At 38.6% G+C, this 24,749-nt stretch overlaps 1 protein-coding gene across 1 annotated transcript in view; it reads left to right on the plus strand.

The window, feature by feature from the left end:
• The window catches only part of LOC131961727 (disco-interacting protein 2 homolog C-like), a 76,629-nt gene that overhangs the window by 29,390 nt on the left and 22,490 nt on the right, over positions 1–24,749 (plus strand). The window contains exons 9-24 of the mRNA XM_059326581.1: positions 2,835–3,032; positions 4,917–5,008; positions 5,487–5,597; positions 9,488–9,611; positions 10,199–10,308; positions 11,183–11,285; positions 11,394–11,458; positions 12,336–12,429; positions 12,550–12,669; positions 14,319–14,433; positions 15,948–16,087; positions 19,032–19,168; positions 20,980–21,188; positions 23,272–23,386; positions 24,167–24,368; positions 24,496–24,596. Coding sequence (XP_059182564.1) covers positions 2,835–3,032; positions 4,917–5,008; positions 5,487–5,597; positions 9,488–9,611; positions 10,199–10,308; positions 11,183–11,285; positions 11,394–11,458; positions 12,336–12,429; positions 12,550–12,669; positions 14,319–14,433; positions 15,948–16,087; positions 19,032–19,168; positions 20,980–21,188; positions 23,272–23,386; positions 24,167–24,368; positions 24,496–24,596 — 2,036 coding nt within the window. The remainder of the gene's footprint in view (positions 1–2,834; positions 3,033–4,916; positions 5,009–5,486; positions 5,598–9,487; positions 9,612–10,198; positions 10,309–11,182; positions 11,286–11,393; positions 11,459–12,335; positions 12,430–12,549; positions 12,670–14,318; positions 14,434–15,947; positions 16,088–19,031; positions 19,169–20,979; positions 21,189–23,271; positions 23,387–24,166; positions 24,369–24,495; positions 24,597–24,749) is intronic.

Here is a 24,749-nt window from a genome sequence, read left to right on the forward strand (position 1 = left end):
TTACAGGTGCATCTCAATAAATTAGAATATCATAGAAAAGTTAAATTATGTCAGTAATTCAATTCAAAAAGTGGAAATAACACATTACATAGATCCATTACACACAGAATGAAACATTGCATGTCTTAATTTATTTAATTTCTTCTAATTTTAATGATTATGGCCTAAAATTCAGTGTCTCAAAAAAAAAAATGTTAATATTACAAAAGACCAATTTTAAAAAGTATGTTGAATATGTAAATGTTGGCCTCTGAAAAGTATGTCCACATACAGTCATGGAAAAAATGATTAGACCACCATTTTTTTCTTCAATTTGTTGTTCATTTTAATGCCTGGTACAACTAAAGGTACATTTATGTGGACAAATATAATGATAACAACAAAAACAGCTCATAAGAGTTTAATTTAAGAGCTGATATAGAGACATTTTCATGGTTTTCTTGATAATGATTTAGGTTATTATCAAGAAAACCAATTGGACAAGAAATTGGAGAAAACAACTGTATATGCACTCAATACTTCGTTGGGACTATTTGACTTGAACTACTGGAAATTGACTTTTCCATCATATTCTAATGTATTGAGATGCACCTGTAAGTGTAAACTATATTTAGAAGGTTTTTACTGCTTTACCTTGCAAGCAGACAGCTGTTTCTGACAGGAAACTGAAGATATTCTATGCTCTCATCAAAACCACTAGACTCCATTGACAAAAACAGTAATTTTACCTTGTAAACACAGAAGTTGCTGGTTTACAGCTGCCTCCATCTGTTTGTTTGTTTGTGTTATTGTGTGACTTTTGAGTTTTTAAAGGATTCAAAGTCACACGAAAACAGTCACACTTTAAACCTTGTTTGTCTTAGAAGTTCAGCCTAAAAAAAGCATCATAAAATAACAAATCAACTTTAGAAATCTTCGTCTACTCAGACCAAAATGAGCAGGCAGCCCTAATATTGAGTAACATTGTTTGCTTACATGTGACTTTTACATTTTTAAGAACATTTTTAGCTTCAGTTAACCAAACTACATTTCTCCCGAGGGCAGCTTTCTGAACTTCTTCCAGTGTGAAGTAACTTGTAGTTAGTTAATGTAACACTATTCAGTTCATCATCAGAAAGATCTGTCTGACAGCAAGGTAAAGCAGTGTAAATATTGTAAATATAGTTTATACTCAAACTTAAACTGATTGTTTTAGGTGGTTTTATTATTATTAGTTTGGGACGTAAGGATAAATACCTCGTACAGCCACAGAAAAAAATCAAAACTGTCACCTTCATGTTTAAAAAAGTGCCATTAATCAGCTGAAGTGCTCTGAATAAAAACATGAAAGCCCACTGAGAGCCTCCTGGTATAAAAGAGGCTCCTATATACTTCTGAAAAGTCTGTAGACAGAGAAAGAAGTTGGATAAAAATAGAAAATGTTCTCATCTCACACTGTATATGTGCTAAACTTCCCCTCACACCCTGGTGTCAGACTAAAGAATGGTTTTCATCTAAAGAATCACATGGAAGAGATAACAGGGACCAGATGACGATCCGCCTGGTTCCTATAGAACACAAAGTTCTCCACCAAGTATTTTTAAATGTATATTGTTGGAGTCGTGATCCCGGAGATCTCTGCAGATCATAATATCTGTCTGCTGTTTGCTTTGCTCTCACCATCTGGCTGCTTTTTCTATCTCTGTCTGCTCTTTTCTCCTCTTTAATCTGTTTCGTTTTATAGAAAAAGTCTTTTTTAAAATTCATTTTACAGTTTATAGTAAATCGTGCAGTGGTCGAGGAAGTATTCAGATCCCTTTCTTAAGTAAAAGTACTAATACCACACTGTGAAAGTACTCCACTACAAGTAAAAGTACAAAAGTATCAACATCAAAATGTACTTAAAGTATCAAAAGTAAAAGTACTCGTTATGCAGAATGACCCCACTCAGACTGTTTTATATATTCTTAATATATTATTTTATTATTATTACTATTACTATTGATGCATTTATGTAAGCAGCATTGCTTGCATTGCTTTGATTTATATATGTATATATAAATACAGAAAGAAATACATATAAATATAAATATATACCAGTATATGTATATATCTGTGTGTATAAAAAGAAACTCTAAAACAGAAAAAAATGTTAAAAACCAAATAAAAGTCAACAGAATTAAAAAAAACAAAAAACTCTAAAATAATTAATAATGAAAAAGCCAGATTTAAAATAAATAAATGAATAAAAAGTGTTTGTGTAAATATGGATGATAATTTAAAATTAATCATGTTTTAATGTTAAATCTCAACCTGAAAAGTATCTAAAGCTGTCAGCTAAATGTAGTGGAGTAAAAAGTTCAATATTTGCTTTAAAAATGTAGTGAAGTAGAAGTATAAAGTTACATTAAATGGAAATACTCAAGTAAAGTACAAGTACCTCAAAATTGTACTTAAGTACAGTACTAAAGTAAATGTACTTAGTTACTTTCCACCACTGAAATCATTGTGTTGTGGTCATAAAGTATAGATTAAGGTTGATGTAGCAGATAATAACTCTGGATCCACATTTTATGACAACAGCTCAAGGTTAAATCCTTACAAATCCGCCTCCTCTGCTGCTTCTAAACTTAATATAGAAGAGAACCAGCTGCCCGACCACACACGTTACATTCCCACAGTACATCTGTGTTAGTAACAGGTTCACCTAATTAATTACCAGTGGATCTGAGTGTGATTACAGCTTCTTCACAGCTGCCTCACTGTTTCCATGTGCTGTTTTTTTTTCACGAGCAAACAAACTGCGAGCAGTAAAGGTTAGTGGGCTGAAACACTGTCCGTCTCCTCATCTGCAGTCCAGCAGCCGGACCCCAATCAGCCGCGGCCGGAGGGGGCGGAGATGATGCTGGTGCGTGGCGAGGCGCTGGGCGTGGTCACCAACTGGCCCCCGTCCCTGGAGGCGGCGCTCCAACGCTGGGGGACCATCTCCCCCAAAGCCCCCTGCCTCACCAGCCTGGACACGGCCGGGAAGCCGCTCTACGTCCTCACATACGGTAACCTCCTCTACTCCACTCACTCCTTTACATTGTGTATTAGTGCAGCAGCAAAATAAGACAAGAATTCTCCTTCATTCAGGGTTCATACGGGTGCTGGAAATCCTTGAAAATGCTTGAATTTAAATGCTGTATTTTCAAGGTTTAAAAAGTGCCTAGATTTTGGATAAAGTGCTTGTAAATGCTTGAAATTCTTACTGTATGTCTCTTGCAATCTGACTATATCCATCTATAGACTATAGATAATCACATGTTCAATGTAAAAATAATGAGTAGCCTATCTGAAATGAAGACCGTTCCCCCTAAAAGTGTAAAACCATCACTGTTGGTATGGTGAAGTGAAACCTCCCCCTTTTAGTATGTAAGTACTCATCTAAAACATGCAATTTACAACACGTGTAAGAAACTGGAAAAGCTTGAAAATTGACCTTGAATTTGATCACTGCTAAAGTGTACGAACCCTGTAAATTATTGCACTCCAAGTTGTTCCAGATGCATGAAATGTTAAAAAAAATAAATAAAAAAAAGTGAACATCTCTGCAGCAGAGAGAAATGCTTTTATGGGCTTGTAGCAGTGTTGTAGTACTCGAGACCGGTCTCAAGATCACTTTTTGAAGATCTCTGTCTCATCAACTGCATTTTTACTCAGTATTCAGCCCCCCAAAAATAAAAAAAAAAATAAAAAAAATGTATCTGTAATAAAATTTGGTTACCTGCCACAAAGATTTTTGTGCACAACTACAAAAAAAAGTAAACACAGCAACTTGTAAATTCTGGAAAAGCAACGCTAACGGAGACGTCTTGGTCTTGTCTTGACTACAACACTGGCATGTAGACAAACACAAAGACAATCAGAGCTATATGCACTCCCATGCACTCCTCTGCTTTGACTGTATAAATGTATATATACATTATAGATTCATGGCTCCCGTGGTGGTGATATGAAGAAAAGCTGCATGTCAATTAGAGAATCCATTAATCGATTGGACACCGCTCAAAACTATTTGGTCATGGCTGGTTACAGGCTGAACACTCTCATATACCAGATTTTTTTTTGCAGGACACATAGTACAGCATCACATACATTGCTGGGCGATATGGACCAAAAGTCATATCCCGATATATTTAGGCTGAATATCCATAGTGAGAGCAAATGTTCAGTCAAAGTCAAAGTCAAAGTCAAATATGACATGTCACAAGTAGTTTTATTTAAACTGTTTATTTAAGTGAACATAAATACTGTATAACAACAGGAGTACCTTTTTAAAAAAAATCAAAGCTCCATAAAGTGCACATTTAAATAAAAAAATATTTAAGATAAAAGCCACAGCTTGTCTGGAGCAAGGATCACAGTGCAAATTTAAACTATATCGATATATGCGATATGGTCTAATTCCATATCACATTAAAAAATACATCAATATATTTTTTATATCAATTTATCGCCCAGCCCTATCGGGGACGTCTCTCTAAGTATTAAAGTTGCTGTTAAACCCAGCCATAGTTTATTTACAGGATCTGCCAAAGGGCTGATATGGAGTGTATGTCTGTTATTCTTTATGGTGCAGGCAGGAAAATAAAATCATGCACACTGTGAGCAGGTTCATTCCTCTTACTTTAAAGGACGATATGTGATAAAATAAAACTGATTCACTAAACGTCAATAGCAACCTCTGACTGCTGAAAGTCTTTAACGTCATCAGTATCGACTGAATGTCCTCAAAATAGAAGTCCAAGAACACACACTCATATCCTGTGAACTCTCTCTCTCTCTCTCTCTCTCTCTCTCTCTCTCTCTCTCTCTCTCTCTCCCTCTCTCTCTCTCTCTCTCTCTCTCTCTCTCTCTCTCTCACACCCTCGTATCCTGTGTCCTGCTCCCTGCAGGAAAGCTGTGGTCTCGCAGCATCAAGCTTGCCTACAACATCCTCCACAAACTGGGCAGCAAGCAGGAGCCCATGGTGCGGCCGGGTGATCGGGTGAGTCACACTCCTCCGCCACCTCACACGCTCTCTGGTTCCTGCTGATTACTGTCCAGTATGGTTCCTTTATAAAAAGCTGACTAATACCTATTTATCCATGTTCTTTTTGTGTTCATAATATGTCCCTGAACGTATCATACAGTGTTGTACCACCTGTTAGAAATCACAAGTATTAAAAAGAAAAGGTGAAATGACAAAACACAGCTGAAATCACACTACAACCTCCTCAAACTGATGATGAGTGGGGTTTTTTTTTAACTCTCCCTGACGACTTTTCTGCAAAAGTTGTTTGTTCCAACATGATTTCAAGACTCACAGAGGGGTCGTCCAGGTTATTAGTCATCTCACTAATTAAAAGACCACCAGCTGTATTCAGCACTCAGATAAATAAACTTGATTTCTGTCCCTGAGCTCTTTAAAACTCTCCTTCTCGTCCTCTCTGACCCCGTCCTCGTCCTCGTCCTCTGTCTCCCAGGTGGCGCTGGTGTTTCCCAACAACGACCCTGTGGCCTTCATGGTGGCCTTCTACGGCTGTCTGCTGGCTGAGGTGGTCCCTGTTCCCATAGAGGTCCCGCTGAGTCGCAAGGTACTGTATCACTCTATTTTAAATCTCTAGAAACATTCTGGACACCTTTAGATTGTCCTATACAATACAGCAAGAGTTTAAGTAAATAAATAAAACAACAGGACACACATTTGTGACATCCTTTCCATTAAAAGTAGCAAAGAGCATCGAATTTGACTGTATAAGTATTGAATTTTTGTATGGAAAGTGTGCAGAAACCCTGCTCTGTGCTACAGATTTGGGTTGTCGTTTCTGTTTCATGGATTCAGAGTCAACAGAATGTCTTTTCTGGTGTCGTCATGTTGTTTCTGCCTTTTGGAGGGAGGTTCCATAGATGTGCAATATGGATGGATGGATGGATGGATGGTGGATGGATAGATGGATGGATGGATGCATGGATGGATGGATGGATGGATGGATGCATGGATGGATGGATGGATGCATGGATGGATGGATGGATGCATGGGTGGATGGATGGATGCATGGATGGATGGATGCATGGATGGATGGATGGATGGATAGATGCATGGATGGATGCATGGATGGGTGGATGCATGGATGGATGCATGGGTGGATGGATGCATGGATGGATGGATGAATGGATGGATGGATGGATGCATGGATGGATGGATGCATGGATGGATGGATGCATGGATGGATGGATGGATGGATAGATGCATGGATGGATGCATGGATGGGTGGATGCATGGATGGATGCATGGGTGGATGGATGCATGGATGGATGGATGAATGGATGGGTGGATGCATGGATGGATGGATAGATACATAGATATCTATATCAAGCCACTTTATTAGCTACAAGGTGTACCTAATAAAGTGGCGGTGTGGTCTTCATCTGCTTCAAGGTTGGGCCTGTTGTGGTTCAGAGATGCTCTTCTGCAGTACTTGGTTGTAATAATTGTTTATTGGAGTTCCTGTTGAACCAGTCTGGCCTTTCTCCCCTGACCTCTGGCATCAACAAACATCAAAGCTCTCTGGATATTTTCTCTTTTTCAGGCCGTTCTCTGTAAACGCTAGAGATGGTTGTTAGATCAGCAGTTTGTGAAATACCCAGAACAACAACCATGCCATGTTCAGAGTCACTTAAATCCCCTTTCTTCCTCATTCTGATGCTCACTTTGACCTGCTCATCTTCACCATGTCTACATGATAAATACATTCAGCTGCTGATAACGATTAACGAGCAGTTGGATGTGTACCTAATAAAGTGGCCAGTGAGTGTAACGGTAATATAATAGGATTATAATCCACCCTTTCAAAGCGAAATTATCCTTTAATTCTTAAAAATATCCAGACATAAATGTGAAATGAATATTAAAATATCCTCAATAAATAAGAGAAATTATGTTTTATTTCTGCTAATTGGGCTCAGGCGCTGTGCCCAGGTCTTATAATAGTCTGTAAAACCTGCTGATGTCAAACATCTTGTTGGCTAAAGTGTTGCAGACGTTATTAAGAAGCAAGCCGGCCTGGAAACACAACAGGGGATATTAAGGTCAGACACAATTATGGTATGTATATATTTCATACAATAAGTCCATAATTGTAATTATCACAACAGGTCTACCTTAGACCAGCTTTTTCTTGCCGTTTTATTATAAATCTGATTATCTTCTCAGGGAAAAGGTTAGTTTTTATAGCCTCTGCTGGGGTTTCCTTGACTATAATGCAATTTAGAATATTTATGAAACTTTATTTTGAAAGGATTTATCACAAATAGAAATCATGACACTTAAAAAAACATTTAGAACAGTTTATTTTATGGCGACAAGTTAAAATAAAAAGTACATAAAGTGCTGAATCAAGTTTTTCTGCACAATAATGAAAAGAATATTATATGAACTAGGATCAAACTTTCTTTTCATGTATTTCTTTCTTTCATCTTGTTCTTTAATGTTTTTGCTTGTTGGGCTCGCTGATGCATGTCGTGTTTGTCAGGATGTTTTGTTTATTATCTGACTTTGGTGATTTATGTCAAAGGAAAAAAAAGGGGGAAAAGAAGCTCTCTGTAGTTTATCTTTAGCTGCTGCTCTCCAGTCTTTGACACTCGTCCACAGGATTAGTTTCTCTACAGGAGGTCAGGTAATTAGATTTTTTACAGCGCTGCCGTGTAATGTTAATCCTCTCTGCCTCGGCCACGTCTGTGTTTCGCCTCGTAGCCGCGAGCTCCAGGCTCCCGCTGCGCCTCGTTTGTGGACATCTCAGTGACACCGCACACTGTTGGAACAATGTTTTGGATCGACAGTTTTCGACTGTTTAGCTCGCAACAAAGTACTTCTGAGAAAATAATCCCAAAGTCTGAGAGAAACATGTCAGAAACAAGTTTGACAAGCTGGAAACAAGGCCTCCTGCTGCCCTGCCATCACAGACGAACACTGTCATCAGCGAGGTTACAACTGTTGATCCTCCTGCCATCACCTCCTGAGACCCACACTGAGTCTCTGCTCTGACACAAAGCTTTCCAAAAAAACAACAAAAAAGCCTGTTTTTTTTAGCTGCCAATTGCATCACTTTATTTGATCTCAGCTGTTTCTGCTGCTTGTCTCTGCAGCACTGTCAGCGGAGGGTCAGCATGGTTTCACAGTAATGACTGCTGCAGCACAAAAAGCTGCTCGTTGGCTGGCCGTCTCTCTTCAGTCCCCTTCCCCCCATCCTGCATCTGTGCTGCAGGATTTTCCATAAAATGTTGAATTTCAGCTGGAAAGAGTGCAGCAGCAGTGCAGCAGAGCTCACTTCTGTCCCCAACACTGTGCTGTGTGTGTGTGTGTGTGTGTGTGTGTGTGTGTGTGTGTGCGCACGTGTCCTGTTTTTGTAGTTGTTATTTAGTAGTAGTAGTTGTTATTTTGTACTATTGCATTTAACTCTCTGAACCACAATTTTTGGCACATGACTTGTAGAATTTTAATTTTTTTACAGGTTTGCATTAGGGCAAATGTTTTTTTTGGGGTGAAATTTTAGTGAAATATCATTATGTTAAGCTTATATTTGGATATTTTTTTCTGTTAGACGTGTTTGTAACACATGATTTGTTTCTTGAACTCCAGAAATGTGAAAATCAGGCGTTTATGTTTATTTTTGTTTTTGCAGTTTTTGGCTGTGGTAAATTCTGTCATTTTTATTATTGTTTTTATTTGAAACTAAACATGACTTCCAACAGGTTTAAGGATTCTGAGAGTGGCACTTTTTGGATTTATTGTTATCTATTTCTCATAGAGGTGGGGGCAAAATTCAATACAGCATAGTACCGTGATATTTTGCGTGGAAATATTATATCGATTCATGACAGCCCAGCATGGATATTTAGCGTTCCGTCAGTATTTTCTCCTTAGCAGGCTCACATTTGGGAATATACTGGAGATACTGGCATCATATAAAACTAGAAGATCTAAGGAATCTATAGGCACCATAAGTGTGTCAGGATATTGTGTCAGGAAATGCCAAAATGACGCTGCAAAGTTAGACTTTTTAATGTTTCATTCCAAAAACTTGAGAGCAGTGATGCTTAAAGTTTTTGAAAGTTTGATAAAATGCTGCAGTTGTTGTCGTCCAACATGTTTGATATCAGTTCAGTTGACTGAATACTTTGTTGGTCAGTCTGTGGGTTTGACTCTCATTGGGGAGAAATAAAAAGACTGAAGTGAGATGAATAGACTGAGAATTTTCTCTTATTGGACAAAACTATTATTGATTGAATTTAATCTTGTGGACACAAAAAAAATCATTTAAACAGTTAAATCTCAATATATTGTGTCGCAAAATGCTTAAAATCACAATAATATTGTATCGTGACTTATGTATCGGGATAAAATCGTACCATGGGGCCTTTAATTTCTCATGACAAAGTGAGAATAACTGTCTTCTCCCCCTCCCGTCCCTTTATCGTCCAATAGGATGCGGGCAGTCAGCAGATCGGGTTCCTGCTGGGCAGCTGTGGCGTTACCGTGGCGCTGACCAGCGACGCCTGCCATAAGGGACTGCCCAAGAGCGCAACAGGAGAGATCCCACAGTTCAAAGGTGAGAGTGAAACTCATCAATCATCGCCGGGTTGTGAAAGAGGTTTCTGTGTGGGGGAGGGGAGGGGAGGGAGGCCCGACGCAGTGCACATCATGAGAAAAAGAGTTTTCATTCAAAATGAATATGTTAACCGTGTGAAAGTCACTGAAAATACTCCATTAAATTCAAATCCTGCACTCAGAACGTTACGTTACCCTCCTGTTATGTTGCGGGTTAAATTGACCCTTTCAAAGTTTAAAAATAATTTTTAAAATAGTTACAATTTTTTTTTCATGATCAAATTTCTTCTGCTTGGTTTAAGTGTAATCAACATATGAAATACTGAATTTACCCTTGGGGATAAATAAAGTAATTTTGATTTGATTAAATAAAAATGCTCATCTGTAAAGTGCGAGAATGCAGGTGTTATGACTTATTTTTTGTTATGTAAGAAAAAATGTTAAAATTTAAAATAAAATTTTAAAAAATCAATGTCATGTAAAACACAAATGTTGGTTGTAATATAAAACATCTGTGTCTCTTTTCTCTGGTTTGAATATTCACATAAATAAACTTTTCTTGGCCTCTCTCCCTCTCTGACGCTGCAGGTTGGCCCAAGCTGCTGTGGTTCGTCACCGAGTCCAAGCACCTCTCCAAACCTCCCCGAGACTGGTTCCCTCACATCAAGGACGCAAACAACGACACTGCGTACATAGAGGTGAGCTAACACACACACACACACACACACACACACAATGATTGTGGACAGAAGCTGGAGGCTCAGCATTCTTCTGGTCTCCTCACCAACCGCTGGCTGCTGCTTCTGCATGAGTTTTAATGACTAACATGACTAAACGCTACACAGTCAACTTGTTAACAAGCTTGCTGATATTTTCAAATAAACAACCTTCAACATTATATTTCAGGAAGATAAGATAAGATATGACTTTATTTGTCCCGCAGTGGGGACATTTGGTTGTCACAGCAGCTCAAGATACAGACACATAGATATAGAAGACACAATAAATTATATACACATTATATATATATATTTCTACTATTTGGCATTAATTATTAATGTAGATTTTTTGTGTTTGTTTGTTTTCCTTGTTGCATTTTACAGATATTGCACATTGGAGAAAATATATTTTAGCATTTTAAATAGGTTAAATAAGTTTATGCATGTAGAAGTATGAACATCAATATATATATATATATATATATATATATATATATATATATAATAGCTTCTTATTATCAAGAAATCCATGGAAAATGGCTAGATATATCATATCAGCTCTTAAATTAAACTCTTATCAGCTATTTTTGTTGTTAACATTATGTGTCTACACAAATGTACCTTTAGTTGTACCAGACATTAAAATGAACAAGAAATAGAAGAAAACAAGGGTCTAATAATTTTTCCATGACTGTAAGTGGTATATGACATATATAATATAGAACAAATACAGAAGGTCTAATATAGGCCTAATGTGGTTGTATGTAAACAGATACAGAGACATTAGATGCCTCCTCTCCTCTCCTCTCCTCTCCTCTGGTTTGTCTGATTCATTGTGTTGTTTCTCTCTCAGTATAAAACCTGTAAGGACGGCAGCGTGCTGGGAGTCACAGTGACGAGGATCGCTCTGCTCACACACTGCCAGGCCCTCACCCAGTCCTGCAGCTACACCGAGGGTAGGCTCACACACACACACACACACACACACACACACACACACACACTCGGGTCAGCCTCCAGGTCATAATTCAGTAATTGAACCTTTTCTCTCTCTCTGTCTGTAGCGGAGACCATAGTGAACGTCCTGGACTTTAAGAAGGATGTGGGCCTGTGGCACGGCATCCTCACGGTAAGACCTGCCTCCCAGAGGTCAGAGGTCAGGGAGCATGACCCTCATTTCCTGTTTGCTTTTTACCCTTTCCACTTGTATCAGGGGAATAAGCAACGAATGGTTGACAGGTTCAATTTTGCAGAAAATTTTAAAAAAAAACCCCACATTTAAATCATTTTTTAAAGCTTTGCAGGTAATTTTTGAGATACAGTAGCACAGTTACCACAGGTATCCTGTATTTAAATATTTTATGATTTATGGCATAATGCTATCATGTAAAATAGGCAGAAAAACTCTTAAAATCAGGATTCGCACGGATGCTTGATATCCATGAAAATGCTTAAATTTTAATGTTGTATTTTCAAGGTTTGAAAAGTGCTTGGATTGTGGATAAAGTGCTTGAAAATGCTTGACATTTTTACTGTATTTCTCTTGAAATCTGACTATAGATAATCACATGTTCAATGAAAAAAATAATAAATTGAATATTGAGTTTAGCAAACTGTACTTTTGGTTGTTAAACGTGTAAAACCATCGCTGAGTGAAATTACCCCTTTTAGCATGTAAGTACTCATCTAAAACATGCAACTTACAATCGTTGTAAGGTCCTGGAAAAGCTTGAAAATGGACCTTGAAAGTCCTTGAAAAGTGCTTGAATTTGACCACTCAAAAAGTGTACGAACCTTGGTAAAGCTTACAAGACCTGAACTCAAATCTCTCATCTCTGTTTAGTTCTGTTTTCTTCTGCATTTTGTGTTTGTGTGTGTCTAATTCCTGTTATGTTAAGCCACTTTGAGTACCTTTAAAAGCGCTATAAAAATTGAACGTATTATTATTATTATTATTATTATTAATAATAAATGTTAATTTGTCATTCTATGTGTGTGTGGTGCAGAGTGTGATGAACATGATGCACGTGATCAGCGTGCCGTACTCTCTGATGAAGGTCAACCCTCTGTCCTGGATCCAGAAAGTCTGCCAGTACAAAGGTCAGACACACACTCCACCTGCCTCTCGCCTCACTCCCTCCACCACATTCAGCTGTCCGTCAAACAGCCTGTGCAATAGATTAAATGCTAATATCCTCTCTGTCCGTCTCCATGTTCCAGCCAAGGTAGCGTGTGTGAAGTCCCGAGACATGCACTGGGCTCTGGTGGCCCACAAAGACCAGAAGGACATCAACCTGAGCTCGCTGCGCATGCTGCTGGTGGCCGACGGATCAAACCCCTGTAAGGTCACACTCGGCTCTTTCAGTGAGGCGGCGGGGCGTTTAGAGAGGCGTACTCGAGATAGAGAATGTCAGGGAAATGGATAAACTCTCCTGGGACGTGGGGAAACTGGGTCACTTTACAGGAATAGAGCAGAACGTGTCCGTCGCCGCACATTTTGTACAATAAATAATTTTCAGCCTGACTGGAGTCGAAGCAAGACGGAAATATAACAGCGAGAACCCAGGAAATTGTTTTAATTTTCTCCTAGTTTTTAGCCCATTAACCCTTTAAACCCCAAGCAATTTTTAGATATTTTTCTGTCTCGCTCCTGTCACATTTTAATTGCTGTGGCCTCGTGTTTTACTGCAGTATATATTTATATAATAAGTCCTGCAGCTCCATGGAAACAGCACGATCACGGCCAGAAGTAGTGAGAACTCAAATATGTCCTTGGTCAAGTGTAATACAGTTATAATGCCAAAATATTATTTTAAATAAATAAATATATATTTCTAAAAGAATGCCAAAAAATATATATAATTTTTTATAACACTGACCTTTCATCAGGTGGTCTCACCTGACTCATTCATGGCTTCACAGTTGTGTTAAGGAACTCAGAATTGAATGTTTTTAACAGAATTTTGTTAATGCAAGCAGTTTATTTTTGGTGAAATTTTAAATGAGACATGTAGAATAAAGTGATTTAATGATATCAGTATTTTAAGTTTACAAGTGATTACTTCTCTCAATGGAAGCATTATCACACACAATTAGTTTGAGGGCTGTTGGAAATGTGAAAGTCTGATGATAATTTCCATTTTCATAGATTCTGGTTGTGATAAATGTTGTAAATTTGGGAAAAAGCCAGAGGAGGGAGGAGTAATATTCAGAGGAAACATCTCAAGACCCAGAGTTTCTAAGATTAAAGGGGGAAAAAATGAAATTTGTCCGGCATTAAAGTCATAAAAGTCATACATTTACGAGAGAAAATATATAGATATTCTCTGGATATTAAAGTGGTAAATTGATGAAAGAAAACTTTAAATTTATGACTTTATAATCTCAGAGAATATTCCATATTCCATAAATTTGTGAGTTTTATTCTCACAACTTTACAAATGTAATCTAAGAAATTGTGAGTTTTTCCTCTGAATATTATCCCCTCCCTCCTCTGGCTCTGTAATGTTTTTCTTTTTTGCCAACAGTAAAACGGCCCTAATACATCATTCTGTATGCATCAGTATTAATAGTCCAATAGTATGAGTTAGAATTAGATATAAAACTTAGCACATTTCACTGCAGAATCACTTTAATTAAGTAAAGATTCTGGGTACTTCTTCGACGCCCTGCCAGTTAAAATGTTCCCTGCAACCATAACCTTAACAAAAAACACAAGAGTAGCATCAGATTACAACAGTGCACTGAAAGAAAACATGAAAATGTCATTAGTCATTCGGTTATTCGGGCTAAAACACATAAAAGCATCAGTACAAAATGATCCTCTGAGTGTTTTTTAAGTGGCCAGAACAATTTTATTGAACTCAGCTTTTTCGAGCCTCACCTGACGGCTGTTGGACTTCTCGTTTCATGTCGGGAGTAAAAGTAAAAGTGGTTTAACAGCTGAAATGAAGCAGTTGTGACAGTTTGTGTGTGTTTCTGTCCGTTAGGGTCCATCTCCTCCTGCGACGCCTTCCTCAACGTCTTTCAGACCAAAGGGCTGCGAGCCGACGTCATCTGTCCCTGCGCCAGCTCGCCCGAGGCTCTGACAGTCGCCATCAGGAGGTACGTACTCACACACACACACACACACACACACACACACACATTCTTGTACTTCTATCTTTGTGAGGGCCCTCATTGGAATAGTGAATTTTTCATTAGTTTTAGTTTTAATATCGTTGTGATTTTTTGTTTTCAAATTCAGTTAGTTTAAATGAGTTTTTAGAGTGAGTTTGCTAGTTTTAGTTTAGTTTTTATTAGTTTTAGTTTTTAGTAATGGGGTATTTGTTTGGTGGGAGATTAAAAGAGGTCACAGTAAATTTTTAAATTTTATCCATTTTCATTATGTATGAAAAAAGTTGACAAAGACGAAAATGAAGGACATTTTCACTATAATTTTAGTTAGTTTTGTGACCACACAATACAGTTTCAGTTAATTATCATTATCATGTAACCTTTAACCCTTAAAACGAAGTCTGAAATCTTAAAAAAGCCTTTAAAGAAGTGAGGACCGGCCGGAATATCCTCACTTTGCAAAAATGTCCTCACTCTGTTGGTTTGAAACGTGTTCTGGTCCTCACTATGTACGAAGTACAAGAACACACACACACACACACACACACACACACACACACACACACTCTGAACCCTGCTTTTCCTACTCAGATTATGCAAACATGCACGCACACACATCTACAGAAGCACAAATATGCAAACAATCGCACACACACTCACCTGTGCAAACTCATGCACACAGAGTACACACTGTAAACTCATCGTCACACATAAACAAATCCATTCAAAGAAATGAATCCAGTTTATTTCCCTCTCTGACACAGAGGGAGAAACACAAGGAGCCTGACTGCACCTGCACTAACCAACCAGCCAATCACAGAGCAGTTTGAGTTTTATTAGTGTTTAATAATGTAGCAGCAGCAAAACTGAAGTCTTCAGTTTCAGTAAAAATGTTCTACTTGGAATAGTATTGTAATTGACACAATTTCCCACATATCATTTTTTTACCCTCTCTCTCCATTGTGTTATTGTTGGGGGATCTGGCTTCAGCCAGCAGGCTGTTATTGTCTGTTTGGCTGCTAAAAGCATAATCCTCAATAAGGAAATACAGCATCGATCTGTCATATTCTCCAGAATTAAACCCAAAATAAACAGTGCTGGGTCTACAGGTAAGTTAGTGATCTGTGGCTTTGACTTTAATGTAACTCCTTGCCACTTAACATTGTATTAGTAGATTCCAAAGAGAGGTATACATTTTTGCTTAAACAGTTTCTTTTAATGTTGCAGTTGCAGTAGCTAAATTGTACGGGTCCACAAGGATCTTTGTATAAACAATCTTCCTATCCTGTGAGATCGCTTGTTCTTTTCCTCCATCTATTTTTATTTATTTTTTGGTATCTGTTTGTATGTTATGCTATGATGTTTGTATGTTGTGTATGGACTGTTTGGACTCCAGGAAGAATAGCTATGCTAATGTGCTAGTGCTAATGGAGATCCAATAAATGAATAAATAAATGTGAACACGGCTTGTGTGTGTGTGTGTGTGTGTGTGTTGTGTGCAGGCCTGTGGAGGACAGCAGCCAGCCTCCGGGCCGAGGCGTCCTGTCCATGCAGGGTCTGACCTACGGCGTGGTCAGGGTGGACACGGAGGAGCGCCTCTCGGTGCTCACCGTGCAGGACGTCGGCACCGTCACACCAGGAGGTACGTCCCTGTGTGTGTTTTAGTTTTTTTGGTTGAAGTGAGTTAACGAGAGTGGTGTAGTGGTTAGCACTCTGGCCTCACAGCAAGAGGGTCGCCGGTTCGACTCCGGCCTGCAGCTCTTCTGTGTGGAGTTTGCATATTGTCAGCGTGATTCTCTCCAGGTCCTCCAGCTTCCTCCCACAGACCACTGTGTGTCCATGACCTGAGTGAAAAAAGTCAACTTTGTTTTCATGCACTGAACGGCAAAAAAATCCATTAAGTCCATTAAATGGTCAAATGAGTTTTAAGGGTGTGTAAATGTGCAGCTTCTCCTTTTTCATCAATGTCAAATTTTTTGGGAGCGTTCTCTTTCGTGACGAGCGAATGAGTCAAGTGGCTTCAGCTTTACGTTTTAAAAAGCTGCAGAAAAAAACCACACACACACACACACACACACACACACACACACACACACAGAGTCTCTATATGGCTGCAATCCATTCTCATCAGCTGAGTTTCGTCTCTGGAGACAAAGTCACACAGATAGTTTAACAAGGTAATACAGAACATAAAAAAGCTTTCAGGACATAATGCATCATCTGCTCAGGTCGTAATAAAGACTCAGCAGACACCACCAGCACTGTTACTCCACTCACAAGTCACGCACTGAAATAAATCCTCTTTTTCATTTTTCATCATTCTCATAAAAAGATATTTAAAGTTTCAAACACATTTCTTGTCATATGCATAATAAAGAAACACAGCAGTTTAAATTCTGACTTCCCTATTTAAAGACAAATAAGCAGAACAACAATAATTTAAAAGTCTGAGTATATAAAAAAAGTTAGTTTGTACCTAATTATGGCTACAACAAGCCATTTTTCTCATTATCACACTGTTGACTGTTATAAAACATTGTAAAAAAGACTGAAAAATGCTGAAAATGTTTGTATTTTTGAAGCCTGAAATGCTTAAAATCTGAATCCACAGTTGAAAATTTCTACCTTATTGATCAGAATGGATTAACTGACAAAATAATTTCAGCTGTTGACTTTACAGTGTGATTATTACAGTGTATATTAACCCATTATTATAACTCATAAGTACACAATAACATAGGTAAAGCATTCTAAACATTTCGCTGAATGTAAAGTGAAGTAGTATAAAGATTGCTGATTAAATGAGTAACAACAAATACATATTCCAGGACTTTCCAGACTTTCAAACCCTTTTGGTTTGGGCTTTTGGTTTTGGGGTTCACAGGGTTACAAATGTTGCCCTTTTAAGAAATGCTATCTTTTGAATGCTTCACATCTTAAACTGACACATATAGTTATTCCAGACTCTTTATTTTTGCTGACATTTTTAATGAGACATGTAGAATTAAGCGAGTTTGATTGAATTCAACTTCTTCTTTTTTTAAATCATTTTTTGCAATTTCTGTCTTTGATGAATGGTGTAATTTTTACCTCTTAAACCTGCTGTAGCGTCATGCAGAGTATCACTAAACCTTCCACACATAACTATACACACTGTAAATGAAACACTGTAAAATAAGTGCATGTAGCTTGTTTCCTGAAGATGCAGCTGTACATGTTCCTCTGAGTGCGTTTATGAATGTAAATGAAATCCACACATGCAGAAGTGAAGGTCTGCCTCTTATAATCCATAAAGAAGGCAGTAATCTGCAGGAGGCAGCGTGTTAACCCTGCTGATCAAACACACGGGCTGCCACAGCTAATCAAACACCACCGAGCTCCTCTCTGCTGTAAACTCACACCACCCAGTGGTCGCCACGGCAACTACACCTGCTGTAAACACCAGGACGCATCCAATCGTCTGATGGCTCAGCTGAGCTCAGCTGGACCCTTAGTAATCACAGTAATCTGCTTAAACATTAAAAATTAAATTCTAGAAATCTAAACTAGAAATGTAACAGTTACTATGTTGAATCCCAGTAGATACAATATATTATGTCCATTCTAGAAGCAATATGACACGATTAAAACACTCTTATTCAAGTTAAAGTCATGCATTTTAATTCTATACAAGTTTTAAAGTATTAGAAGCAAAAAGTACTGAGAGTATCTAAAGTAAAAGTAATCATTAAGCAGCAGAATGGCTCCGTAATTAGACCTGGAAGAAGAACATTTTATTATATTTTACTTATAAAATAGCAGTGTCACAGCGTAGAAATACTCTGTCCTCACTAAAAGTACTCCATTTAAATTTTTACTTTAGTAAAATGACAAAATATACTCAATATCAAAGGTACATTTTGTGCTGGATGACTTGTTTTAGAATTATACATAGGCCTATTTATTTTTTTTAGACACATATACTTATCTCTTAATATGAGACTTAATCAATAAAAAGCTGTTAATCATACAATTAAAATTGTTTTAAAACATTGTTGAGGGTCTACAATTACTCTTATCGATATATCAGTTTAGAATTTAATAGGTTTTATGTATAAATTTGTGATCTGAAAAGTAAATAAAGTTGTCAGAATATGTAGAGCAGTAAAAAGTGCAATATTTACCTCTGAGATTTCGTGGAGTAGAGCTATAAAGCTGCACAAAAAGTGGAAATATTCAAGTAAATTACATCACAATTAGTACATGATTTGACCTCCACTGGGGCGTCCTGTGTTATTAGACAGTAAAATCCTGTCTTGATATCATTAAGAACGTACTGGCACCGATTCTAGTTTAAATATTCTCTTTTTAACCCAGTTCCTGGTGTAACCTGGTTTTGTGCCGACGTCAGAACTGAGAACAACCTACTTGAAGCTATTTATTCACAGAAACAGGTGTTTTCTGAGGGGACTCTGGTGGGAACGTCATCTGTTTTCCACCGTGTGAAAAATAAACTTTAAAAAAAAAAGAGTTTAATCATGAAAACAGAAGGTAAGAGGTGTTAACCCTGTGTTCCCCTCTCTCTCTCTCTCTCTCTCTCTCTCCAGGTCTGGTGTGTGTGGTGAAACCAGAAGGCGTCCCTCAGCTCTGTCAGACAGACGAGATCGGGGAGTTGTGTGTCTGCTCCATCGCCACCGGCACCTCCTATTACGGCCTCACCGGCATGACCAAGAACACCTTCGAGGTGAGGCGAAATGTTGTTAATACATTTGTGGAAGATTTAGGTGCACAACATATTTGGTGGGGAATTTGGGTGTCCCCAAACATTAAAATGTTGCATTTTTCAATCAAAAATATGCAATTTTGCATCATTTTGGTGGTACCATTGTTATTATAAACATACAGTCATGGAAAAAAATATCTTGAGCTGATATCTAGCCATTCACCAAGGTTTTCCTGATAATGATTTTGATTATTATCAATAAAACCATGGATAATGGCTAGATATCAGCTTTTTAAAATTATCATTATATTTGTCCAAACAAATGTACCTTAAGTTGTACCAGGCAATAAAAATAGAAGAAAAACCTTGGTCTAATATTTTTTTCTATGACTGTATATGCTGTCTTCAAAGGCAAATTAAAACAGACATAAAAAACAGTAGATAAAAGTAATTTAAGTGTATAAATACCAAAGCAGTCTAAAAAGGAAAACATGAACATTCTGTGCAATGAAAAAGCTCAAGTAACATCAAGAGAGGCTCTCTGATAAAACTATGATTGTCTCTGTCTCTGATGTGATGCTCATTTTGGCTGGTGGAAAACAGGCTGAAAAAAAAAAAAAACTTAAATGAGCAGCCAACTCCTTAGAGTGTCTTTTAGTAAAAACAAGACATTTTTAGGCGACCTTAACGTCAAATTTGTAATAACCAACACAATCAGTTACAAAATAAACACCATGCTGTGTTGAAGAAGGCTTATAACTAACGATTGAGACCAAAAACTCATTATGAGAATGTTTACTGAGGTTAAAAAGCAAGTGAGAAGTCTGGTCTTTTTCTCAAAGACTTCTATACTATTGGACTTCGTTTTGCAACCAGTAGAGTCGCCCCCTGCTGGACAAGAGGAAGAACTAACTTCTTCATGGTTGGACTTCAGACCCAGAGGTTACATCTTGTTGATACAGCCCATGCAAGATACACAGAAAAGTGTCTGCTCCACACTAATCGCTCACTATGATTTCAGTCTAAAATCCTCATTTGACTGTTTCTGCTGTAAATCATGTGACACTTTGTTAATTTTCTGCCTCGTTTGGTATCAGAGAATCGTCTCATATTTCACAGCAGAGTCATATTAACACATTGTGTTTTTCTCTTCTAATAAACTGGAGGTTTCACTGATTTGGCTTATTGTTGCTGAGTTTAGAGGAACCTTTTGTCTGAATTTAATTTAATAACATTAATCATTGTGAAGCTGCAGAATGTGTCTTTAATGTGACTCTGCTTGGCCATAAAATCCACTTTATTAAGACCAGCGGCAGCGTGACATTATCAATAAAAAAAAGTCCCAAGATAAAAATATCTGTCATATCTGATTTTAGCTTCATCATGCAGCTCTGGCCTGTTGCCATGGCGACCCTGTAGCTGAACCGCTGTGTTTGTGTGTGTGTCTGTGTGTGTCTGTGTGCGTGCATGGGTGTGTCTACGTGTGTGTGTGTGTGTGTGTGTGTCTGTGTGCGTGTGTGTGTGTGTGTGTGTGTGCACATGCGTGTCTACATGTGTGTGTTTGTCTGTGTGTGTGTGTGTGTGTCTACGTGCATATGTGTGTGTGCGTGTCTTCTGTGTGCATGTGTGTGCGTGCATGCATGCGTGTGTATGTGTGTGTGTGTGTGTGTGTGTGTCTATGTGTGTGTGTGTGTGTGTGTGTGTGCGTCTGTGTGTGTGTGTGTGTGTGTGTGTGTCTATGTGTGTGTGTGTGTGCGTCTCTGTGTGTGTTTGTGTGTGTTTATGTGTGTGTGTGTGTGTGTGTGTGTGTGTGTGTGTGTGTGTGTGTGCAGGTTTACCCGGTGAGCTCCACTGGAGGTTTGGTCAGCGAGTACGCCTTCGTGCGGACCGGCCTGCTGGGCTTCATCGGCCCCGGCGGCCTCGTCTTCATCACCGGTAAGATGGACGGGCTCATCATGGTGAGCGGGCGGAGGCACAACGCCGACGACATCGTTGCCACGGCGCTGGCTGTGGAGCCCATGAAGTTCGTCTACAGGGGCAGGTGAGGAGACGACCAGGAGGAACAGAAGTCTCGTTTAGACTCTAATGAAGAGACTTTTAGCTGAGAAGCAGCCAGACGTCCAACACCGACACATCCGCTGTCAGCCTGATAAACGAGCCGTACCCCCGCACATAATAAATCTAATAAAGTAGAGCAATAGTGGTTGAATCCAGAAGCAGTAATAAAGTGAAGTTTAATTGTGTCGACGGCCACAGAGGAGGGAATTCATCTTTTACCTGACAGGCTGCGTGACGTTTCCCAGAGCTATTTAAAGTACGAGCTTCTTCTGCAGGAGCCGAGTTAACAAAGGAAGGATTTCATCCAGAGAAAACTGATGAGAGTATTGTTCTTTTGTTTAAAGATTTACGGTTCTGCAGAGAGAATGGAACATGCAAGAAACAAAAACATTTCCAATTTTTGCAATATTTAAATGAAAGGAGGGAAAAAATACACGTACAGTCATAGTTAATTTAGTAGACCACCCTTGTTTTCTCCTTGCTTTCTTGTTCATTTTAATGCCTGGTACAACTAAAGGTACATTTGTTTGGACAAATATAATGATAACAACAAAAATAGCTCATAAGAGTTTAATTTAAGAGCTGATATCTAGACATTTTCCATGGTTTTCTCGTTAATAACCACAATCATTATCAAGAAAACCATGGAGGACCGCTGGAGGCAGTATCAAAATGACAAAAAAAGACACAAAATTACACAAAAAGACATAAAATGCCTGAAAAAACAGTAAATTACTTTAAAAAGACACATAATGACAAAAAAAGACACAAAATGACTGAAAAAACAGCAAATTACTTTAAAAAGACACATAATGACCAAAAAATGCACAGAATTACAAAAAAAGACAAAATTATTAAAAAAAGACACAAAATGACCAAAAAAAGTAATTAAAGGGACCTTCCACACACCCCACAGTAAAGTTCCATTCATATAAAACTCACATTAGACTTTCATATCAAAGTGAGGGCCACAAAATATCGTCACAAGGGCTGTAACTGGCCCGTGGGCCGCAAGTTTGAGACCCCTGGTTTAGATGAAAGTATGAAAGGGAATTGTCTGCTGCTGTCTCTGCTCTCTATTCTCTCTTTGTTTATGTCTTTATGTTTTATTACTGCCGGTGTTGGAGTGCCGTCTGTTTGCCGACCGTACGCTCCGATAACATCAGCACACTGTGTGTAGTCACATTGTTTGATGTGTGATATCCTCACACACACACACACACACACACACACACTGTTCCTCTCTGTCACACACTGTACTGCTGCAGCTCTGATAAACAAAAGTACAATGTAGCAGCCAGACATGTCAGTGACTATAATTCATCACGGTTAAAAACGACTATTTATATACTAAATATTCACTATATAATTATTTTTATTGGTTTTTGATTTTACATGTAAATAAACAAACAAACAATCAACATTAAGACCTATAGACAAATACAGAAAAAAATCAAGGGAAAAGTAAAAGCGTACAAAAGGGAATTGGAAAACACCCCCCCAAAAAACAAAAAAAAAAGGGAAAGGTACAAAGAAATTAAAGTATTCTGATAGTCCAATCTGAGATTACCTGAAATCTGGTTTTATGGTAGAGACATATGTAATCCATTTTTGCCAATTTTCAATAAATACCTCTTTTTGTGTTCTTAAATTGAAAGTAATTCTTTCCATTACAAAGATGCTGTACACAATATTGATCCATTCATCTGCACTAGGTGCCTCCCTCTTCAGCCATTTCTTTGTTATTGATTTCTTACAGGCCACCAGTAATATTCTCAGTAAATATTTATCTTTATTCCTCCCCTCCAGTTCCTCTAGATGCACCAAATATAACAAATTGAAACAAAAAGTTATTTTTATTGAAAACAGTCTCAAGAATTTGAAAATGGGGTCACAACAGGGCAAATGCAGAATATCTGATAGTGATTCGCCTCTTTGCTTCGACAACATCTCCAACATTCTGTATTACAGTATTTTCAATGTGTTTTTTTTGGAGGATCAGTTTCTGATATTCAACAGTATGAGGCAGTATTATAGAGAGTTTTTTCTCCTCCTCCGTGCTGCAGGATAGCGGTGTTCTCTGTGACGGTGCTGAGGGACGAGCGGATCGTGGTGGTGGCCGAGCAGAGGCCCGACTCCACCGAGGAGGACAGCTTCCAGTGGATGAGCCGCGTGCTGCAGGTACCTCCACCTGTTTCTCCTGTTTTTTCTTATTGTGTTCAGCACCAGTGAGGAGTTAGAAATGGACTGTGAGAACAAAACACAAACTCACTCCGGCCTCGTTTCTCACTGCAGGATTTAAGCCCTGCAACTCAGTGGAATCAGCACAATCATGACTACAACTATTGTGCAGAATAACACGGTTATAATGACTAAAATTGTAAAAAAAAAAAAAAAGATTGATAATTTCTTTACAAAAATTGGAATAAAATGCACTATTTATGAACATACAAGTGTTACCGATATTGAAAAAGAGAAGGCTCTATATACTCCTTATATTGAGCTATTCATATTTTTACAGCCTCTCCTGTCCTCTCCTCTCGGCTCTGTGTAAACAGCCTGCAGTTCAGTCCAGTTTTTGTCACGTAACTTCACAGTGTCGCTTAGAAGCAGAATTTAATGTTTTTAACAGGATCTAGTTTATGCAAACGCTTTATTTTTGGAGAGATTTTTTCCTGGCGTTTAGGCCTAAATGGGTTAAAGTATAAATGCCTAATAAAATGGCATTTATGATGCTGTAATGCATCTATGAGGCCTTCTAAGAAAGCAAGATTGATGGTTGTTTTGGCTCATTTGTTCCTCACGTTCAACTCAAATCACTTGGAATGTTTTGACAGAAACCAAACCACATGTTTCTTAAGCTGTAACATGACAATAATTCCTCACCAGCAGATAATCCCACCATCTCCTAACTGTCCCCTGACCGTCCTCTCTCTGTCTCTCTCTCTCTCTCTCTCTCAGGCCATCGACAGCATCCACGGCGTGGGTGTGTTCTGCCTGGCTCTGGTCCCGGCCAACACTCTGCCCAAGACTCCTCTGGGCGGCATCCACCTGTCGGAGATCAAGCAGCTGTACCTGGAGGGCGGGCTGCACCCCTGCAACGTCCTCATGTGCCCCCACACCTGCGTCACCAACCTGCCCAAACCACGGCAGAAACAGCCAGGTGACTGTTCGTCTCCACACGCTCTGTGTGTGTGTGTGTAGCTCATTCCTGTGCACAGCTGTTAACGTGTGTGTGTGTGTGTGTGTGTGTGTGTGTGTGTGTGTGTGTGTGTGTGTGTGTGTTGCAGAGATCGGCCCTGCCTCTGTGATGGTGGGGAATCTGGTGTCAGGGAAGAGGATCGCTCAGGCCAGCGGCAGAGACCTGGGACAGACTGACGACAACGACCAGGTGAGAGTCACATGCTAGTGGTTCTTTTAACTGTACTGGATCTTTAGAATCCATTATTTAAAAAGATAAGTACAAAAGATTGGTACCTCCAATCATTCAGTATTTAATCGGAGCTCTGACTGTGTATCAGTGTCACTGAACTGAAAGACGTCA

Source organism: Centropristis striata, chromosome 23 (genome assembly GCF_030273125.1).
Source record: "Centropristis striata isolate RG_2023a ecotype Rhode Island chromosome 23, C.striata_1.0, whole genome shotgun sequence".
NCBI lineage: Eukaryota > Metazoa > Chordata > Actinopteri > Perciformes > Serranidae > Centropristis > Centropristis striata.